The sequence below is a fragment of the Protopterus annectens genome, chromosome 9.part0 (assembly GCF_019279795.1).
Source record: "Protopterus annectens isolate FY-2018-M chromosome 9.part0, PAN1.0, whole genome shotgun sequence".
NCBI classification, from domain to species: Eukaryota; Metazoa; Chordata; order Ceratodontiformes; family Protopteridae; genus Protopterus; species Protopterus annectens.
Window position 1 is genome coordinate 1,122,292,838 of NC_056743.1, and position 20,475 is coordinate 1,122,313,312.

General features: G+C 35.2%; 1 protein-coding gene across 2 annotated transcripts in view; it reads right to left on the bottom strand.

The window, feature by feature from the left end:
* NCKAP1L (NCK associated protein 1 like) overlaps positions 1–20,475 on the bottom strand; it is a 1,498,172-nt gene that overhangs the window by 38,739 nt on the left and 1,438,958 nt on the right. For both annotated transcript variants that reach the window (XM_044083976.1, XM_044083975.1), the window contains one exon: positions 11,303–11,392. In XM_044083976.1, the coding sequence (XP_043939911.1) occupies positions 11,303–11,392 (90 nt within the window). The remainder of the gene's footprint in view (positions 1–11,302; positions 11,393–20,475) is intronic.

Sequence of the window (20,475 nt, forward strand, 5' to 3'; positions counted from 1 at the left end):
ATTGTGTCTAAGAAGGATAGTAAGGCAGTAGTGGTGCTGTGGCCAGGGCAGAAGACATGCTGGGTGGGAGTTAAGAGGAGATTCTGAGTTAAAAAAGGCATAAGTTGGTGATGGACATATTTTTCAAGTATTTTTGATAATGGTGAGAGTATGGCAATTGGGCGGAAATTAGAGATATTGTAGTTTTTGCCTCCTTTGTGTAGAGGTAGAATGAAGGCAGATCACCAAAGTTTGGGTACATAAGACTCTTTTAAAGATCTGTTAATTAGGATGCTGATAGGGAGAGAAATACCATCCGCAGCAGTTTTGAGGAAGGAGGAGGGTAAGTTGTCTGGGGCATTTGAGCAAGGCTTTAGTTTTGATAGGAGTCTTTTTATGAAAATAGTTGGTACAGGTTTGAGTTGAAAATTAAGTGTACAGTTACTAGGGGTGCTGGAAGTAGAGGAGAGAGAGTTGTATGGATTATTGTTGGGAAAAGATTTGGTTAGATTAGCTATGGATTCTGTAAAGAATGTGTTGAAGTGAGAGCTTAGTTCTGAGTCGGTTAAGCTAGGGTCAGGGCAGGGATTATTCCTAGATCCTGGGTGGAGTAGGGAATTAATAGATTTCCAGAATTGTTTAGGGTTCTTGTTATTATTGGACTGAAGTTTATTGTAGTAATTTTTTTTGTCTGAGGTGATTAGTTTCTTTACTTGGTTTCGGAGTTGGGTGTATAGAAGCAAGGTAGAAGGCATCTTATTTTTTTGGTAGAGCTTCCAGGATTTGTCCCTGGAGTGCATGATTTGTTTAGTTTCTTTGGCTAGCCAAGGAGCAGAATTAGTCTTGATTTGTTTGTTTCTTGGTGGGGCTTGGGAGTTGAGGGTTTTTAGGAAGATAGAGTTAAAATATTTTACTGCATTGTCAAGGGGAAGAGTATAAAGGATTTGCCAGTTTATATATTTAAAACATTTTGAGAAATTTGAGGGGTTGAAGTTGCTGAGATTGCGAGTGTGGAAATAGTGGTGTTGGTGTTTAGTATTGTTGGTTGAGCGATTTATGAAAGCAGGGATATGGTCACTGACTGTGTCTTGGATAGTACCAGAGAGAGTTATTTTATTTGGATGGGAGACTAGGACCCAGTCGATGACTGATCCTGGGGGGTGGTGTTTGTTAGGGCGAGTGGTTGTCTGTATTACTTGGGAGAAATTGTAGAGGTTAATGAATAAGGAGGGAGAAGGTGACTTGATTTTATTCCAATCAATATTAACATCGCCTAGAATGTAGGTTTCAAAATTTATTTTAGTAGAGGCCCAGTGAAGAATATTTTCAAGGGTAGAGATGTTGTCACCTGGGGAAATATATAGCGAGATAATGCAGATATTTTTATGTTTATTTAATTGTAGGAGACAAGCAGTTAGTTCAGTATTTTTGAATTTTGGAATTGGAGTTTGTAGAGGAATTAGAGAGAGAAGGTTGGAGTAGATTAGAGCAGAGCCTCCACCTTTTCTGTTTAAACGGTCACTTCTATGGATTTGGAATCCAGGTGGGAGGATTTTAGAGTCAGCAATATGGGGTTTTAGCCAGGTTTCTGAGATGACTAGGATGTCAGGTTGGTTGTGTGAAATCCAAGCTTGTGTTTGGTGTATTTTGTTATTAAGGCTTTGGGCATTTATGGTGAAGAACTTAAGGGTGTTAGGACAGGAGGTAGAAGAAGAAGAGGGAGGGGGGAGAGTGGATGTGTGAAATGGATGAAGTGGGGAAGGGGAGGAGTTTGCTGTGAGGTAAGGGCCAGGGTTAGGATGGATGTCTCCAGATAAGGCTAGGTCATTAATGGGAATAACTTTTAGCTTTTTGGGTTTATTGAGAAGGAAGCTGTTTGCGGCTAGTAGTGATTGAAGAGTGAAGGTATTTGTTGTGGTGGAGAGGAGTTTGGGGAGGAATAGGTGTATTAGGCTAGGAGAAATCAGAAAGGGTGTTATTGTATGGAAGTAGGATGCTAGGAATGGTTTTGGGTGAGTGCATGGGATGGTTTGAGAAGGAGGTAGGGATAGGGGTGTTTTGGAAGAGTAAGAAGTAGCAGAATAAAGAGGAATTAGTAGCACAAGAAGGGAGCATGAGACAAGGATAGTATAAATGGTATGGGAAGACATACTAGGAGAATGTGAGGAAAAAAAGAAGGGAGAGATGTATGAGGAAGTTTACAGGTTAATAGAGGAGAAGAGGTAGAGGAAGTAGTGGGGGAAGTAAGTCTTTACAAGGAGAGAGAGAGAGAGACTGAGTAAGTCAACATTTGTTCACCGGGAAAGTCCGACTGGATGCATGTCCATTTTCAGTGGAGGCCCAGGGAGAAAAGCTCCACAAAAGTAATAATAATAGTACAATAATACTCAAAGAGAGCAAAATGGATGTAGAAACATCATTTCAGAAGGCATAACAGTAGGAATACACTGGCACATGCTAAAGGTTAACAGAGCGAGAAAAGAGTAAAAATAAATCATTTCACAAATGTTTAGCACAATAGGAAAATGCTACAGTATACAAAAAGGTTGAACTCAGCAGGCATAACTGTACATTATGACATGACCCAACAGATCAATACAATTGCTGGCTTGCTAATAGTCAGTAAAGTAGAGAAAGACCAAGTTCTTGGATTGGGTTGTCAGGGTTCACTAAGTTTTATCAGTACACACATCCAATAATGCCAGGACACACACATGGGTAAAACACATCAGTAAAAACTGCAGCTTACAAGTAACTATATTTCAAAAGTAAGACACAGCATATATCAGAAGACATTCAGAAACTTAGAACTTCTAGGAATCTTTTAATCCCCCTTCTCAGACTGTATAAATGGGTAGAGAGGAGCTCCCTCTTCATCCTTGATGACATAGGGGCCCCACAAAAGCTGTCTCTGGTTAAGGAAAAAATAGGAGAAAAAATGCTTTCATTTTCTGATTACGACTTTAACCTGAATGGAGTTGTGATATGACCCTGTTACGATAAAACTGATAATGGTCTCTGCTGTCAACTGCACCCATTCTAAAACCAGCCCTGCTCAGATGCGTGTGTACAGAGGGATGGAGATTGTGTGGTCATTGTTTCATTTATATTTCTCACAGATCTCAGAGAAGTACAAACAAAGCTACTTTAGATCCTGTTGGGGCAGTGTACTGTCTATGAACAATAAAGTAGAATCCATTACTGCAGTCATTATTTTTTTTTCACTTTTCTCACAATCAGACATCAAGCATGTATATAAGCTCCATTTGGGGATTGGGGTGAGGAGTCAGGAGGCATGCTATACAATCACTTGAAGTACATGACTGTGACCATTTGAGTCTCTGCATTCATTCCAGTCTAATACCAAAAAGATGCACTGGCAGTAACTATTTTTTAGGGGGATTAAGGAGGCAGGCAGTATTCCCAGACAGGATCTGTATATCCTCATAACAACTGGCTTGTTAGTTTATTGTGAGCTACTATTTTGTCAGCTTTGAATATTAAGCCTTGGGCACAGCTTACGTCTTCATTGAAAGAAAAAAAATAAGACTGAAATTATTTTTCTTACATGATTTTTGTTTAGGCCACTGTTGGATTAAAAGGTTGGGAAATGCTCTAAAATACATTCTAGAGCCTCTATAACCCCTATGGCTTCTGGGAGTCCCAGCTTGAGTTATTTCCTAAATGGTTATTAATGTGCTGTCTTGGTCAGTAAAGGTCTGTTGAAAGGATGCAAGGGAAAACCAAAGTTGAACAGCAACACTGAATTTCGTTCTTTAATCATAATTTCTGCTAAGGCCATTATTGGATGAAAAGGTTGGGTAAAAATGAAAAAAAAAATAAAAAAGCACTTCAGAGCATATATAAAGTTATGGCTTCTTGAAAAAGTTGAATAGAAAGGTAAAATGTGAGAAACAGAATAAAAACATAATGTGCATGGTGTGGGGAACCCAAGATGGGGAGAAACAGAGGGGAGCATACAGGATGTGTGTGTGTGTTTTTTGGAGGGGCTGAAACAGTAGGCAGTGTCTAGGGTGCCATTTCACCTAAGTCCAGCCCAGTACATAGCATTGTTGTAATGTATCATTGTTACATCTAAATGCAGTAACTGTGAATGTCCCTTTGTGAGATGAGCCAGTATAGTGCTGTACATAGGCATTGTAGCTACAGATCAGTCTGTGTATACTACTCCTAAAAGTTTGCAGCAAGAGCTAAAAGGATGGATGGGGTGGCAGTAACAGGGTGATACTTAGACTGGAAGTGTCCAGGGGGCCCCCAACTTGACATTTGCTGGGGGCCCCCAAAATGCTAGCACCAGCCCTGTGTGTGTGTGTGTGTGTGTGTGTGTGTGTGTGTGTGTGTGTGTGTGTGTGTGTGTGTGTGTGTAAAATGCCCAGGTTAGACATGGCAGAGTTAAGTAACATACTCAGACTCAAGTCCTATACCTTAGTTAGAGGAAGCAAGAGCTTTAATTGTCTACACCGACTGTCAGACTTTCAACGTCAGCCATTAGAATGATATAAATGTTCTAAAATGGGTACTTTTCCAATTATTGGTTTACAATTTCGTTTCACTGCTTACTGGAAAAAATGTTCAAAAATACAAGTCTAAATCCACTCTAACAAATGTTGCGTTATTAAACAAGAAATACATTTAAAACAATCAGGAAGGTCAATGCACTCTCAAGTTTGTTGCATTTTAGATGGGATATTAAACAGGAGCCCCAAATGCCTGAGTTTGTGTAGCTCAGGAGGATGTAAAAAATCCCAAGGCATCTACTGAAAAGAGTAGGGGTCCATTATTTTTATACAAAGAGAACTGTTATTTACAAAATATCTACACTTAAAAATATTTACAAATGTACAAATATATAGACATACACAACTGTTTACATATAGTCAGAATTTCCTTTACAATCAGACTAAATTTTCACTTCTGTTAGACCTCTACTCCCTTTTTCTATAATCACCATCTGATTTTATTTAATATTGTTGATAAAATTTATTTAGCATGAAACAATTTTATTTATTCTTTCATTCATTATAGCCCATCTATCATAAAATGACTTTGTATCCACTCTTTTAACATATTCTTTACTTCTTTTCTTATAATATCATATCTATATGTAATCATACCTATGTTTATTTTATCCACTTCTTTTATATCTTTGAAAAAATCTTCTTTATATAGTTTGCCCTATAACATTTTTTAATTTTACATTTCAAAAGCACATGTTCCATAGTTTCTTCTTCTTGACAATGTAAATGTATTCTATCACATTTCTTTTTATATGGCATATTTCCTTTTATTGCAATTTATCTATTACCAACCTCCACAAAAAATCTTGACATTCTACTTTCTGTTTGCAACATTTGCTTTTTATTTTCATAGGTATAATTTTTTCATCTGTTAGATTTTAAAGTTGTTTTACATAGTAATGTTTTCTAATTCCATTCTCATTCCATATGTTTTTATGCGTTTCTACATCATCAATTTTTTATTTTCTACAAACATACTATTTTTTCTTGGTAACATTTTATTTCTTCATTTATACACTTGTTTTCTCTTCTACTCTTTTTTAACATACCCCAAAATGTATAATACTTAAATTTATACAGTTTTACTACTAATATCTCAACTTTTTAATTTATCTACTTTACACACTTTGTAAAAATTTAATGAAGCAGTATGCACCAATGGGGTAATTAACCGTAAACCTTTTTCTTATTTGTTTAAATACAAATGCATCTTTTTACTGGGTTTAATCTAGAACCCCATATAAATTAAAAATATTATCTGCAATAATTACTTTTCAAATAATGTTGGCAACATAATCACACTTAAGTATGCTGTTTTTCACAGTACTTAATTGATCAAATAAGCCATTTTTTTCTGAATGATGATTCATATGTTCTCCAGAGGGGGAAAAAAGATTTGCTTTATTTCTTCTATTGTTTTTTCCCATTCAATTCTACTTTTATCTTTATTCCCAAATTTTATACCCAGCATAAAAATTAAATTCATTGTAAAATATATACCCATATCTTTACTACATCACAAAATCTTTGCTTTTCTATTTATTTAAAGCTAACCTCATCACTCCTTGACACACAAAACTCATATATGCAAATTATTACTTCTTTTAGCCAATTTTTTTTTGCAATTCTTAACCCTTCAGGTATTATATACTCCACCTCCTTCATTTTGTAATTTATTTCATATATCATCACATTTGTAACTAATGCAAAGAGTAAACAGCTCATTAGACATCCCGGTCTTCCACCACTCTTCATATGTACCTCTTGGCTTAACCAGCCATTTACAAGTATTTTTACTTTATTATTACTATAGGCTGATATGCATAATTTCCTAACTTTCTCACTTATATTCTTTTATTACCTATAAGATTTCATGTCTAGCTGTGTCAAATGCCTTATTAAGGTCTCCTATCATGATTTTTGTTGCTTCTTTTCTATTCATAATATCATCCACAATTTCTAGAACTATCATTAATAATTCTTGAAAGCCCTTTCCCTTTATGGGTCTATATTAGAAGCATGAATGGTCCCAATGTTGACAACCTCCTGATGGACACATATGTGTCGAACAACCATTTCCGTGAACGGCCACATTATCGATTTCTTTCAAAGGGAAATAAATTGGTTGGCTGTTGTGTTAAATCTGCTACTTTCCCCACTGCAGTGCAATCTCGGAGTTAGTATATTTATTTAGGGGGTGTGGGGTGCACAGCCCCCCACATTGGTGGGTGTGGGGAGCAAAGCCCCCCATTTTATAGTGTGTGTTATATTGTGTTTTTCATATTTGGTCTATTGATTTCTTTCCCTTGGAAAGAAATTGATGATGTGGTCATTCGCTGGAATGGTCATTCCACACATACATGCCGATCAACCGGTTGTCGACATTCTGACTGTTCGTCCTTCTAATATAGACACTCCCTTTATACTATACATACTATCTTCGATAATTTCCATTTTAGTTTCAAATCTGTTTTGTATTATTTTCAAAATGACCTTATAATCATTATTATTCATTACTATTGGTCTCCATTTTTTAATTGTCTTCTATCTTCCTTTTTCCATATGAATTTAAGTATTACACTACACAATACTTTATACATGAAACCTTCATTTAACCATTCAAAATCTTTTAAATATATTTTTATACAGTTCATACCGTATTCCATCTGGTCCTGCAACTGAATCTGTATTGACTTGTCCTAATACTTTATCTAGTTCTTTTAAAGAAATTTCCATTTATTCTCTTTTTCTGATAACTTTTTTACTTTCTTTGTTTTTACACTGCCTTCTTTTTTCTTTAAACATTTCTTCTACATGTACTACACTATTCATAGTCTTTTTCTCAGTTCTTTCTGTTTCTCCTTTTACATTTTTATTTTGCTCATTACACTATCACCTTTCCTTACTAATCTGCTTAAGTAACTCAATTCTTCTCTTTTCCCTTGTAAAAATATCTTTGCTTACATAACAATTCTTATATTTTGTCTTGATTTCTTTCACATAATTCTGTTTCTTTGTCATAATACTTTCTAGCATTATGTTCTAAATCTTCCAATGCATTGTTATATGTTCTTTTATGTTTTTCTTTAATTTTTTCACATCATACTGCCACTATAAACAACATTTTTTATATTTTTCCTTAAAAATCATTCACCATTCAGACCAATTTTTTTTAAATGTTCTCACAGGAATATGACCTTTCCATAACTGTATTACTAATATATCTCCTTCTTCATTCCATGCTTTCTCATTTATCCTTTTTATTCCTTTACCAATTTTTATATAGTCTTTGTTTTCCTTTATTTCTAGCCATTTTGCAAGATGATCAGAAAATTCTGTTTCAACCGCCTCCCCTTCTCCTATTACTAAACCTTCTGATACTATAAAATAATCTCTTTCAGTTCTATACATACCCCTTTTATAAATCCATGATTTTTTAACTTACCATATCTTATAACTTCTAACATTTTACTTATATAATTTCCTTTCTTTTTATGTATGGCTCTTAAATCACAATTAAAGTGTCCTGTTATTAGAGTATTCATATTTATCACTACATAGTCTAAATTTGATGAAATAAGCTTTCCCTTTCTTTATAATTAATATAAGCATATAATGTTATAATTATATATACTTTTTCTTTTCATTTTAAATCAGCAATGGGTAATCTTCTCATTTTCACTAAAGTTAAATCTAATATCTTTACTGTGTTTCTACAGAACATGGCTATTCCATAACATCTCTCATTTCCTAAATTCCAGATTATCTTTCCTCGCCATAGTTTTTCTGTTAGTAATCTTTCTTCATTTGTTAAAAAAATCTTTTGTCTTCTAATATAATCACACCTACATCACATGTATTACATCACTCCAAAATCCCTATTCTTCTTACTATATTCTTAATGCTATTCACATTTAAAGAAAGTACTCTAAAGTTTTAATTTTTACCTTTTCCTTAGATTCATGGTTTCATAAGTTCATAGCTAATTATTAGGCTAGCTTTTTAATAGGCCATTGTAAGCCTAGCCAATTTCCCTCCCAAAGGTGAGAATCAAACACTGTACCTTGTGTCTGTGAGTCAAACGCCTCAACAATTATACCAACCCCCAATCATTAGCTGTATACATTATTTTTCATTTATTTCCCCTATTTTTTGTTTTGTACTTATCTCTTTAAATTTTCTTTTTTTCTCTCTCTTACCTTTTTACCAATAGAATTATTTTTACTACCTCTCAATTTATGTCTTCTTCATCATTTTTTTCAGAACTTTTTTATGTCTTCATTATTATTTTTTTTACTCTTCAAATGTTTCTTCTATTTCTACTACTTATCAAATTTCTTCTCTTTGTTAATTTTCTTCTCTTCCTTTTTCTTTTTCATTTTTGCAATATATTCATAAATGTCCAATTTTTGTTACATTTATAACATTTCAATTCATAGTTTTTGTATCATGTCCCATTTTCCCACAAATATATTTTCTTTTATCACAGTTACTTATCAAATGCCATTCTTTTCCCCACAGGAAAAAAAAAACATGTTTAGGTTGTTCTTCTACTTTCCTTTCTACTACTGCATTTTTACACTTTTGTATTCCATTACTTTCTCTGTATATGTTTTCTTTTCCATCTCACCACTATTCTTCAGGGTTGTCAATGCATCCTATGTATTTTCATCATATAATGTACCAGGAAACATCTCCTTCATTTTCCATCTCACTGTGTACCACCATTTCTTTAACTAAATCATCCCACAACCCTCATTACTGGTAGGTTGCAATTATACATCCATCATTTGCCAACTCATCTTTATCAAACTGATTTCTTTGAAGTTTTTCCTCGGAATCCTGCACACATTTTCCAGTCTTGATATTTGCTTTCTCCTCTATTTTTACTTTACTCCATCTTCTCTCCATCTACCTCCCTGTTTCTGCAGAGCACCTCTGTGCTTGGAACACAATCAGGAAGTGCTCCTCCAAAATGGGTCCCACTTGCAACAATGATAAAGTTTTCCTAGTTGTATAAATACCCCCTCATGTCTCCCTTGAAAAGAGGCTGCTAACCTGGTCAAGAAAAGATAAATAGAGTTTTAAATTTAAATCTCTGTAATCATTTCAAAAGTAAAAAGGAATTTTGAACATTTTTTTTGAAAATTGGGGGTGGGGTGGGGGGTGGAGCCAAGTGATGAGACACTGGAATGGCCCTGTTTTACCATGATCCATCTCTGGTCTCAGTTAGTTGTCAATAAATTCTGTCAGAAGATTTAAAAAAAAAGAAATGGAAGATGTCATTTATAGTTGATTGATTGCCACTGTTACACTGGTAAGGCGAGACAAACAGAAGATATAACAGTAGGTGGCCAGGTGAGGAAAGAGAAATTGTGTCCTTTAGTATGCTACTAATGTTATAACTTCCAGGTGTGGTCTTCTTTCACGAATATTACTTTTACTTGTTCATCTCTTCTAAAACAACTATTTGTAAATTTCATCTCTGCAAAATGGCCAACACCTACAGGCACTGAACGGGTGGTGAGTCTACCCCAAGTTTTCAAAAACAAACTCCCCTAAACTACAATATTTGTTTAACCTTTGTTAACCAGCTTTATCCCACTAGGGTAGTGATCTCATTTCAGAAGAGACCTAAAGTAGTATTGATACTACCAGGGTAAATTTGGCCGGGGTATTAGGAAACTTCCCCTATGCTTTTCAGTAGGTGCTGTGGGATCTTTTATGTCCACCTAAGCTACCACCAAGTCAAGCAGATGGGATTTTGGTTTAACATTTCATCCAAAGGATGATCCAAAACTATGTAACTGAAAGGACAATCAACTAAAGCCCTAACTTTAACAAACACCTAAAATAAGCACATCATGAAAGCAGGAATTACAAGTCATAAAACCCTAAAAACAATGTTTTTGGAAAGGAAAAGACACCCTTCCCACACACCCTAAATGCCAACAACTTATTTAATGTCACACTGAGGGCAGCAACCTTGAAGTTAAGGGACAATCAGGTTAATTTGAAACTGACTGTTCCCTCTTTAAACGTTTTGATAGTGTTAGACAAAAATACTATTCCATAATTAAATTAAGTGTGTATCCAACCTTCTCCAAAAAAAAAACTCCGCTTTTAGCATGTTACCTAATGGATGTGGCTTTATATTTAAAATGTACTAACTATACTGCATGTACAAATGACTCTTCAAACTATGCATGCACTGTCACAACAACTCAGCTACTGAAGCATGCAACCAATTGGATATTCAGTGACACTTATTTGGCAAATCATAATTTGAAAAAAATTAGACTCAGTTAAGTTGGATGGAAGACATGCCCATTTCATTTTAATGTGCTGTACACTGTCTAATGTGCATCCATTTTCTGCCTGAGTTTCATGCTGAGCTGAGCCTATAATTCAGATGTGCTTACTTTTTCTTCATGACCTTGTTCTGCTAAGCATCTGTGATATAGTAATTTAATTTCAGATCTGTAATATTAACACAATATTTTCAAAGCATTGTATCACAAACCTGATTCATTCCTGAAGACAGAAAAAAGTTAACCAATGTGTTATAAACACAAGCCAATTAGTTAACACACAAAATGAGCATAATATATCAGAAATAATAGTCTTGCTTTCACAGAAACATGTTCTCAAAAATGGTTGTGAAATCCTTGTTTTGAATGAAATGCTGTAAAAGTAAATTTTAGAAATTTTTGAAAAAAATCCCATTGTATTTCTGATATTTTTTAGTTATACTGCCATGTTTTATGGAGTGTAATGCCACTTACAAACTGCAGAAGCAGGTAAACAGAATCTCTGTTTCTTGTTGCAGTCTTATCTGTTTCTTGTCCAAGCTGCAGTAAACTTGTAGAAGCCAGCTGTTAAGAAATAAGAATTTTAATTATTTGTATTCTAGAACATCTCACTACATAATGTGACAATGTGCATTACATGTATATCAAATGTCTCTACCTAAACATAATCTAAAAACATTCATCTACTAGTGGACGTACAGGCTTCTCCCTAACAATCGTAACTATTCAGAATTTCACAGAATATTCAGATTTTGCCTTATATTTATGGTGGTTTTCTGATAAAACATTGAGAACTACAGCCTCTAAATAATGATAGGCATTTGAATTAAAGACTTCATATCATTCAGAAAATGTATGCTAATGTAAAACCTGCTCTTCTAGCAACTTTCTAAGTTTGTAAGAACAATATTTAAAATCTGTCCTTTGGTCCTTTGACACCACATTCCTTAATTTTTGGCTTTGTCCAAAATTATTGTACAAATAAGCTGAATGGTATACTTCATAAATGCATTCTAGTTATGCAATATCATTTAATTTCTTTTTCAACATTAAGGGAATTATTAACAATGACCTATGTTTTTGCGTTGTCTTTCTGTCTGTGCAGAAGTCAGTAGAATTGCTTTTTGATTAAGTCAAAGGGAGTTTTTTTTTTACTTGTTGATTTATTATTTATTAACAGTGTGGTCCACGGACCGATTTCATGCACAACCCAAGCCACATAGACAAAATCTCAACAAAATATTACAGAAAATTAACAAATATAAAGAACATAATTGATGCGATCAAAGCAAGATTACAACCATGTAATAGCAACTTAATAAAAGGTAAGCATATTTACAATAAAAAGTAGGCAATGTACAGCACTTAAATGTATGTACAAGCAAAAATTAGGGCAATGTAAAGTAAGGAAGGAACAGTACAGATAACAACTGATTTAGAGACAGCACTTCAGAACTTAGACAACTAGGTGAAATGTGGTGGCACCCACTCATAGTTTGATATGTTAAATTAACAGTGACGACAACTACTAAAGTTAGATTTTTTTAAATCATACATTTGCCTCTTTCCCAAAGGGGAAGTGATTTCAGAAGTGGTATGCGAATTATAACTACACTTAGAACATGACCTGCCAGAAGTGCAAACAGGATTCAAGAAACAATAAGGAAAAAGAAACATCATTTCAAATATTGGACGTATACTTGAAAACTCAAAAGAATATCAAAAGGATACCTACATGTTTCTGTTAGGGCCATTGACTACATAAATCATGAACAATTCTGGGCCACAATGGGAAGTGCGGGTATATCACAATACCTGATATATGAGAAGTGCGGGTATATCACAATACCTGATATATGAGAAGTGCGGGTATATCACAATACCTGATATATGAGAAGTGCGGGTATATCACAATACCTGATATATGAGAAGTGCGGGTATATCACAATACCTGATATATCTAATGGACAAAAATCAAAACTACAATATGGAGCCAAATTCATGAATGCAGATGAAGGAAAAAAATAATGAGAAAAGAAAAACTAATGACAAGCTAAAGTGAATTAAGAAACAAAGTGACAAATTAAACGAAACTGAAGTTCCAGAAATTTCTCACAGAACAATTAAATGTTTTGAGACAGAAGTTGAAGTGGAACATATGAGTAAGAAATAACAAAAGCCACATTACAATACCACAGAATAGTGGAACCTTCATCATTGCAGATATTTTCACCTACTCTCTCAATATTATTGGTTTTCTAATGGAATCTTGCAGAAAACTAGAATCACACTTCAAAGGTTTCATTGTCTTTCTGCTGTACTGGTGCGACAGAAAAGGACAAAAAAGTGCAAGTAGCCACATGGTTCACAAAGCTGGAGAAAGTGCGATGATGTATGGTATTTAATGAAGTTAATGGTAATAATGACCAACATCTGACTTAGCAGCAGTAAAACACAAATCCAGGCAGTACTGTGGCCCTAAGAAAAAGCCTGAAATATATTAATCATTTATTTTTTTTACAAGAAACCAAGAAACAAAGAAGCTCTAGATGCTTATGTAACTGAACTGAGACACAGAGCTAAAAATTGTCAATTTGGAAAGTTTTGTGATTCTTTCCTTAGATATAACTTAGATATGGGCGTCACAGTGGTTGAGCGGTTAACGTTGTTGCCTCACAGCAAGAGGTTCTCCAGTTCAATTCTCGGCTGGGGTGCCTTCTGTGTGGAGTTTGCATGTTCTCCCTGTTTACTCCCACATTCCAAAGACATGCATCTGGAGAGTTTCTCCAAAATAACACTGCCCATGGCATAACAATGAGAGCTTGAGATGTATACTTTTTAATGAAATAGATTTAATATTAGAAAAAGCTATGTATGCATGTAGAGATAACAAGCCTACAAGTGAGACAGACTGCATAGAAAACAGATGCCTATAAAATTAAACTTGGGCAGAAAAAAGTTAAATAAAGCTAAATATGACTGTCTGTACTTTTAGCTTGAAACAGTGCAGACTGCATAGTAGAAAGGTATATCAGGATGCAAAGAAATGACTACACAGTTAAAAATAAGCCTGGTACAATTAGACATCATGGTAATCAAGGAATTCTAACAGGAGTTACAGGCATGCAGGCCAAGATTGTATAGCAATTGGTAACGTTTGTATACAGTGCGGTTTAGGGAATCGTATTCAAAAAACTATATAGTAGAGAGAAATGGGAAAATGGTCAGTGAAATAGTTTGTAAGTAACTGATGAAAACAGAAGTAAGACAAGTAAGACAACAGTCATCTCATTTGTGAATGCCATAGATGTGGGTTTACAGTGGATACTGCTACTAATCTTTGTCTTTCGGCTTTTCCTGGTTTAGGGGTAGCCACAGTGGATCACTGGTCCGCTAATAATATGCAGTTAATTTTTATGGTGTCAAGTTGCCAGCCCGGTTCCCAACCTTCAGAGAAGGCACACCCACTCACACATGCACTTACCTGCATGTCTGTTAATGTTCACTCAACCACGGGGAGTCGATACTGTTACTAATGATAAGACAAAAGCGTATAAATGCTGCAAAAATATTAATCACTGGACAGAGATATTGTCCTCAATTTCAAAATTGTAAACTTTAAATGTGACACTGGTGTGGAGTGTAATATTTTGAGAGAACATACATCAAGAGATTTCAGTGTGCAAGGCACAGGGAAGGCATTGACAGCTACATTGTTGACCTACTAGTTTCATGATCTAACAACAACATTTCAAAAACATTTATGTTACTATTATAAGAACAAAACATACAGACCAGACTATGTCACTGCAACAACCCAACACACTGGGAAAATCTGCTCATGAGCAGTTGGACATGATTAAGCACTTATGTTGTATGAAGTTGTAATCACAATGTTACCAGACAATATGCTGACAGTAAAGGCAGGTCAAATTAATGCCTTGAGAGCAAAAATTCACTTATTCATGAATGTCAACATTTACATATTCACACAGAGCATGATCTATATATTCATGAAGACAAATTGAATCATTTACAGTGCAAGTTATACATTTGCATAATTTATAATCTACACATGCATGCATTAACAATCACAGATGGCCAAACCGAGCAGTGGTAAAGTAACACAGTATAAAAAAACACAATGATTTGCTGAGAAATAGGGTACAAAGAACCATATTAAAGACTAATGTAAACAAAGCAAAGATATCAGAAGACAAAAGAGATAAATAATATTTTTGAAACATAATCTATGCCAAGTTATTTAATGTGCATGATTATATCCTGTCCTATGTTAGTATAGCCCTAAGACAAATAGAAATATTTCACCAGATGCACTTGTATCAGGGAGAGTTCAAGTTGTGTTAAGGCAAAGAACTGAACAGGAACTGAAAAGCAGAACAAATGTGTACAACAGCAAGAGAAATGCAGACTACTCTATTTGTCAACACTATGATTAATATAGTTAAAATTAAAATTAGCATAGATTAACTAGACTCAAATAAAACAATTTTTAGAGGTCATTATGTACACAAGGTTACTGAGGAAGCATTGTCCATTATGTCAATACCTAAATATGTCTTAGTGATTGATGCCGACCACGGTCTCTAGTAGATCAAACTTGATCCTGATAATTTAAAGCTGTGTGCATTTAAAAAAAAAACATTAAGAAGATGTAAATCAGAAGAGAATACCAAATGGCGTTTCTTCTTCAAATCAGTTTTTCAGAGAGCAGTTGCACAAATTGTTGGTAGTCTAGAAGGTGTTGTAAACATTACTGATGATATGCTGGTATGCAGGAAAACAACTGGAAGATGAAGACAGGTTGAAAAAGTTATAGAAGGTCTGAGATAAAAATAATTTCAAGATGAGCAAGGAAATGTCATGTATGTGTTAGCAATATCACATAGATTGAGTACATTGTGATACAATAAGGTGGATAACCAAACCATAATAAAGTAAAAGCAGTTATCTCAGATGGAAAGGCCAGCAGACAAACAAGCACTGCTAAGATTTCTTAGCATGGTCTGGTATTTATCCAAGTTTATTCCAAGCTTACCCGAAATCTATAAAACTTTGAAAAAAATGCTTGCAAATGACATACAATGGTACTGGGAACTAGAGAAAAGGCTCACAGCACTACAGAACTAGGTACAAAATTCTGAACTCCTTCACATTGTGATGTGACAAAATCAGTTACATTTTATAGCTCTGTTAACTGGATAAGCCCATTGAATGCAAGTGGACCTTTTCAGAGGCAATGAAGGAGCACTGCTAGGTTAAGTGACTTAATTAGAATCAAAGAGTAGATGAACAGAAGCTAAGGGAGCACATCCTGGAGTACAGGATCCAAATTGGTAACCACTCTTAGCCTTAATTCTTTGAGTTATCTACCCATGCAAGTGGATGTCAACTCGTCAGGTTTAGCAGCAGTATTGCTGCATGATCTGACATATGTACAAATATGATATACTCAAACTGAGAAAGAACTTCTACAAATTACATATGGCTATGAAAAAAGTGTGAGTATGTCTATAGAAAACAAATCAATGTAAAGACAGATCAAATGCTATTAAACAGAAGTTTTAAAGCTGTTACATAAAGTACAACTACATCTTCAATGGATGGTATTAATTGTATGGATACATGGGTTTAAAATATTATACAATCCATAAAGAGACACGCATTGCAGATGCATTGAATATAACACACTTTAAATAAAGTCAAAGGAGTTGATAACCAAAGACTTAGAAGTGATGCTACACCCTGTCTACTGATACCAACAAAAGACAGCACAATTTTAAGAAGTGCAAACAGACATACAGAATTCAGTTACTGAAAGACATGGTAATATTATGGCCAGAAAAAAAATAAGAAAATGTCACTATAAGTATTGATACGCTATACTTAGTCTGCAGGGATTAATGCATATAAGGGCCTTTGCTCAATTTATACTGTACCAACTCTGATATATAGTGTTAGACAGACTCCATGAAGTGCATCTTGGGATTGTGATTGGTAAGGAAAGAGCATGCAATGTCATCTGTTAGCCAAGTGTCTTAAGATTGAAATTACGATGAGGAACTGTAAGGTGTTAAACATGTTTCTCAGGATTAATGTGAAAGAAGAGATGCCACCACATACAACCTAGAAAGGGGATGGAGCAAACTTACTGATGACATATTTCATTTTTAAGACATTATCTGATTTTTGTGGATTACTACTTGTAATATCAAGTGGTAATCAAAGTGGGAGCCACTTCATCTTATTCTATCATAATGTGATTTAGTTTAATATTTTCAGAATGTGAAATTCTAATGTCCTTGACTCAAATATTGGCCCACATTTTATGAACCAAGACTTCATATTTTTTCATGAGTGGGAGTTTCATTACATTCCTACCAGGCCAATATATCTACAGTCTAATGGAGAAATGAAAAGGAGTATTGCAGCTACATATCATGAAGAATATCATGAGGAAATGTGCTGCTAATGCAAAGCAAGGCTGGTACTTAGCTTTGCTGGAATATCAAAACACTCCTTTACAACCTAATGACTTATCATCTTTGCAATTATTAATAGAGACGTTACTTTAATTACCAGTATCTTCAGTGATGAATCCGTCAGGGTTACAGCCAAAGATGGAGTTTGGCAAGAAGTTCAGAAAAAACAGAAGTGTGAGAAATAAAATTGATTTGATGACTGGGGAAGTAGTTAGAATGCAAAATCCAGTAGAAAAATAATTTGTGCACCAAGATGCCATCATGGCAAAGACAACTACAATTTCTAGATTGCACATAGTCAAAACGAAGGAGGGAATTTTTCTCAGGAATTATTGAAGGTTTGTCTGCATAACAGTAGTGATTTTATTCCTGGACCATAACAGTTGTTTCAGTTGCAGTGCCATCTTCTATGATGCGTGACAAGAGAATCACAAGAGATTACAGATACTTGAGTGATAATACATTCCTATAGTATAAAATTATTCTGGGATGGAAATATTTTCAGAATACTTTGAGCAAAATGTATCAGAGACTAATAGAATGATACATTAAATGAGCCAACGAGACCTGCTTATATCTAGATATAGAGAAGCTACCTGAAAGAATAGTTAAAATTTCTAGGAGAGGCTATGATTTTTAAAACATACAATTTTACAAATGATAGCAAAGACAGAGTTAATACAAGCACCATTACTGATTGAAACAATTTGAATTTGAAAATGTGGGGCTTGCATGTGTCTCATAAGATGCATTTCAGCACAGATTGCCAGAGCTGAATGCTGGGAAGTGGGTACAATGGGTAATCCCTCTTTCGCACCTCACACTCAACCATAGTTGAGGACTAAGGAAAGAAAACTCTTCAACCAAAGCTGAACCCCCCCCTCCCATTTAAAAAGGTCACATATAAGGAGAATATTGCTAATGGCCTTAGAACTTGGGTTCATTTTCTCTACTTTGATCATCATGTAACAACAGTGGTCCAAAATCCTTCTATTTGGCACAGCTTGTTGCCAAAGATCATCATTCAAAACTAAGCAGGTCATTGTTCCCTTATACTGGGCATTGATTAGGCCAGTTATGGAATACAATGCCACTTTCAGGTATATTTCACTAAACACATCAAACAACTAGAGAGAGATCCCAGAGACTCCTAACTAAGAAGATCAATGGCTTAAAACATTAAGCTCACAGAAAAGCCTGGAAGCAATGTCCTTGTACTCTGTTTCTTAAAGACTCTTAAAGGAAGATCTATGTCATGCCTTGCCTTCCATGCCATTAGAGACTTGGTGCTCCTGGATTGCTTGTATCTTGTCAACTCAAATAATCTCACAAATACCAGAAACAATTATCTGAATATTCACTGGCAGACAATTAAAACATAATAGACAGAGAGAGAGAGTTTCATTACACATAGCCTTCCCCAACTCTAGAATAGATTTTCCTGCAAATTAAGCAGTGTGACACTCCATCTTATTTCAAATGGGACTTGGATGATTGAAGGCATATTCACATCCTAGGCTTGACTAGGCTAGCCCTCCTTGTTAAAGGCAGTACAATCTAAGGGTGGCACTGGCAAGGTGTCATTGGGTGCAGGACTAAGTTGCTTTGTATTTCTTATGATATTTCCAATGATCTTATGAATACCTCTTTGCTATGTCATACTGTTTTGTCACTTCAGCAGCATATGCAGTCATTCACTATAGCAAAGAACTACTTTTTTCTCTATGTATGTGTGTGTGTGTGTGTGTGTGTGTGTGTGTGTGTATATATATATATATATATATATATATATATATATATATATATATATATATGTATATCCTTCTCAGTGTATGTAAATAATTCATCCAACTGATTAAGCATCAGACATGCAGTTGTCAGTGCAGAGTGCTGGTCCGTACTTAATGTCCACTAGAGTAACAGTCACTGATCATGTACGGTCAACAAAATGAGGAACTATGCGGCAGTGGAGAAGGATGAGCACCTTCTATTACCGTCACTGCACTGCATTATATTCATATGATGTGCTAGTCTCTTGTCAAAGTGAAAAAAAAAGAATTTACCAGAGCTTTATGTAAAAATGCATTCTGCATTTCTGGGGTGCTGTGAGGGAACAGCTTTGTGAGTATAATGGCTTTACCGCAGGGAAACAAAAAACAACTAAATTAGGAGTCTGCATGGTAAAAGAAAGACTACACTTGAAAATTCTACAGTGCTTGTGTATTCTCTATCTCATCTCATGTTACTAAGATATTAAGCTTGTCTTCGAACTGTATTTTTTAAGTTTATTATCTTAAACTCTGTACTTTTGCTTATTCTCTGTAAAACACCACAATTATTTCAATTGTTTCTTGTCTAACTGTGCTTGTATTTACATCTGGGTTGTACCAGAAATTGGTCAGTTCTAGTCGGTGCAAGCTCATCAGCCTGAACATAAACCCCTACATCACAAGATGTATTGCCAATTGGCTCACGGATAGAACCCACTGAGACGGATACCTGGTGTCAAAATCATGGCCTCAAGCTAAATGCCAAAAAGTGCATAATCATCCCCTTTGGAAAAAACAAAGTACCCGTGAACTACCACACATGTAATAAGGGATCTGGGGACCCAAGTAGATAGCAATCTCTCCTTTGATAATCATATTGCCAAGGTGTTTACAAAATCCTTCTATGTGGTCCACCTAATCACAAAAGGGTTCACATCTAGAACAAAAGAGGGGGTTGGGAGTGTGGCCTAATGGTTAAGGTGTTTGCCTTACAAACACAAGGTGCAGGGTTTGAGTCTCACAAGGGATAATTGGCTAAGCTTAAAATGGCTCGTAAGGGCAGTTAGCTTAGTATGAACCTTTGAATGGAAAAATTTTAAGAATTGTGCCCCTCTACTCATCACTCATCAGACCCATCATAGAGTACAATGCCCCATTTGGGATGTACCTTGCAAGACACCTGCAGCAGCTGGAAAGACCACAGAAGTACCTCATCAAGAGGATTACTGGCCTCAAACAGATGCCCTATGCAGCCCGACTGAAGAAACTCCAGTTGTACTCAGTTGAATTCCGCTTACAAAGAGGTGATCTTTGCCTGACATACAAGGCCATGTCCAACCCAGAATTGATGGACATGCTCCACCTTAATAAACCC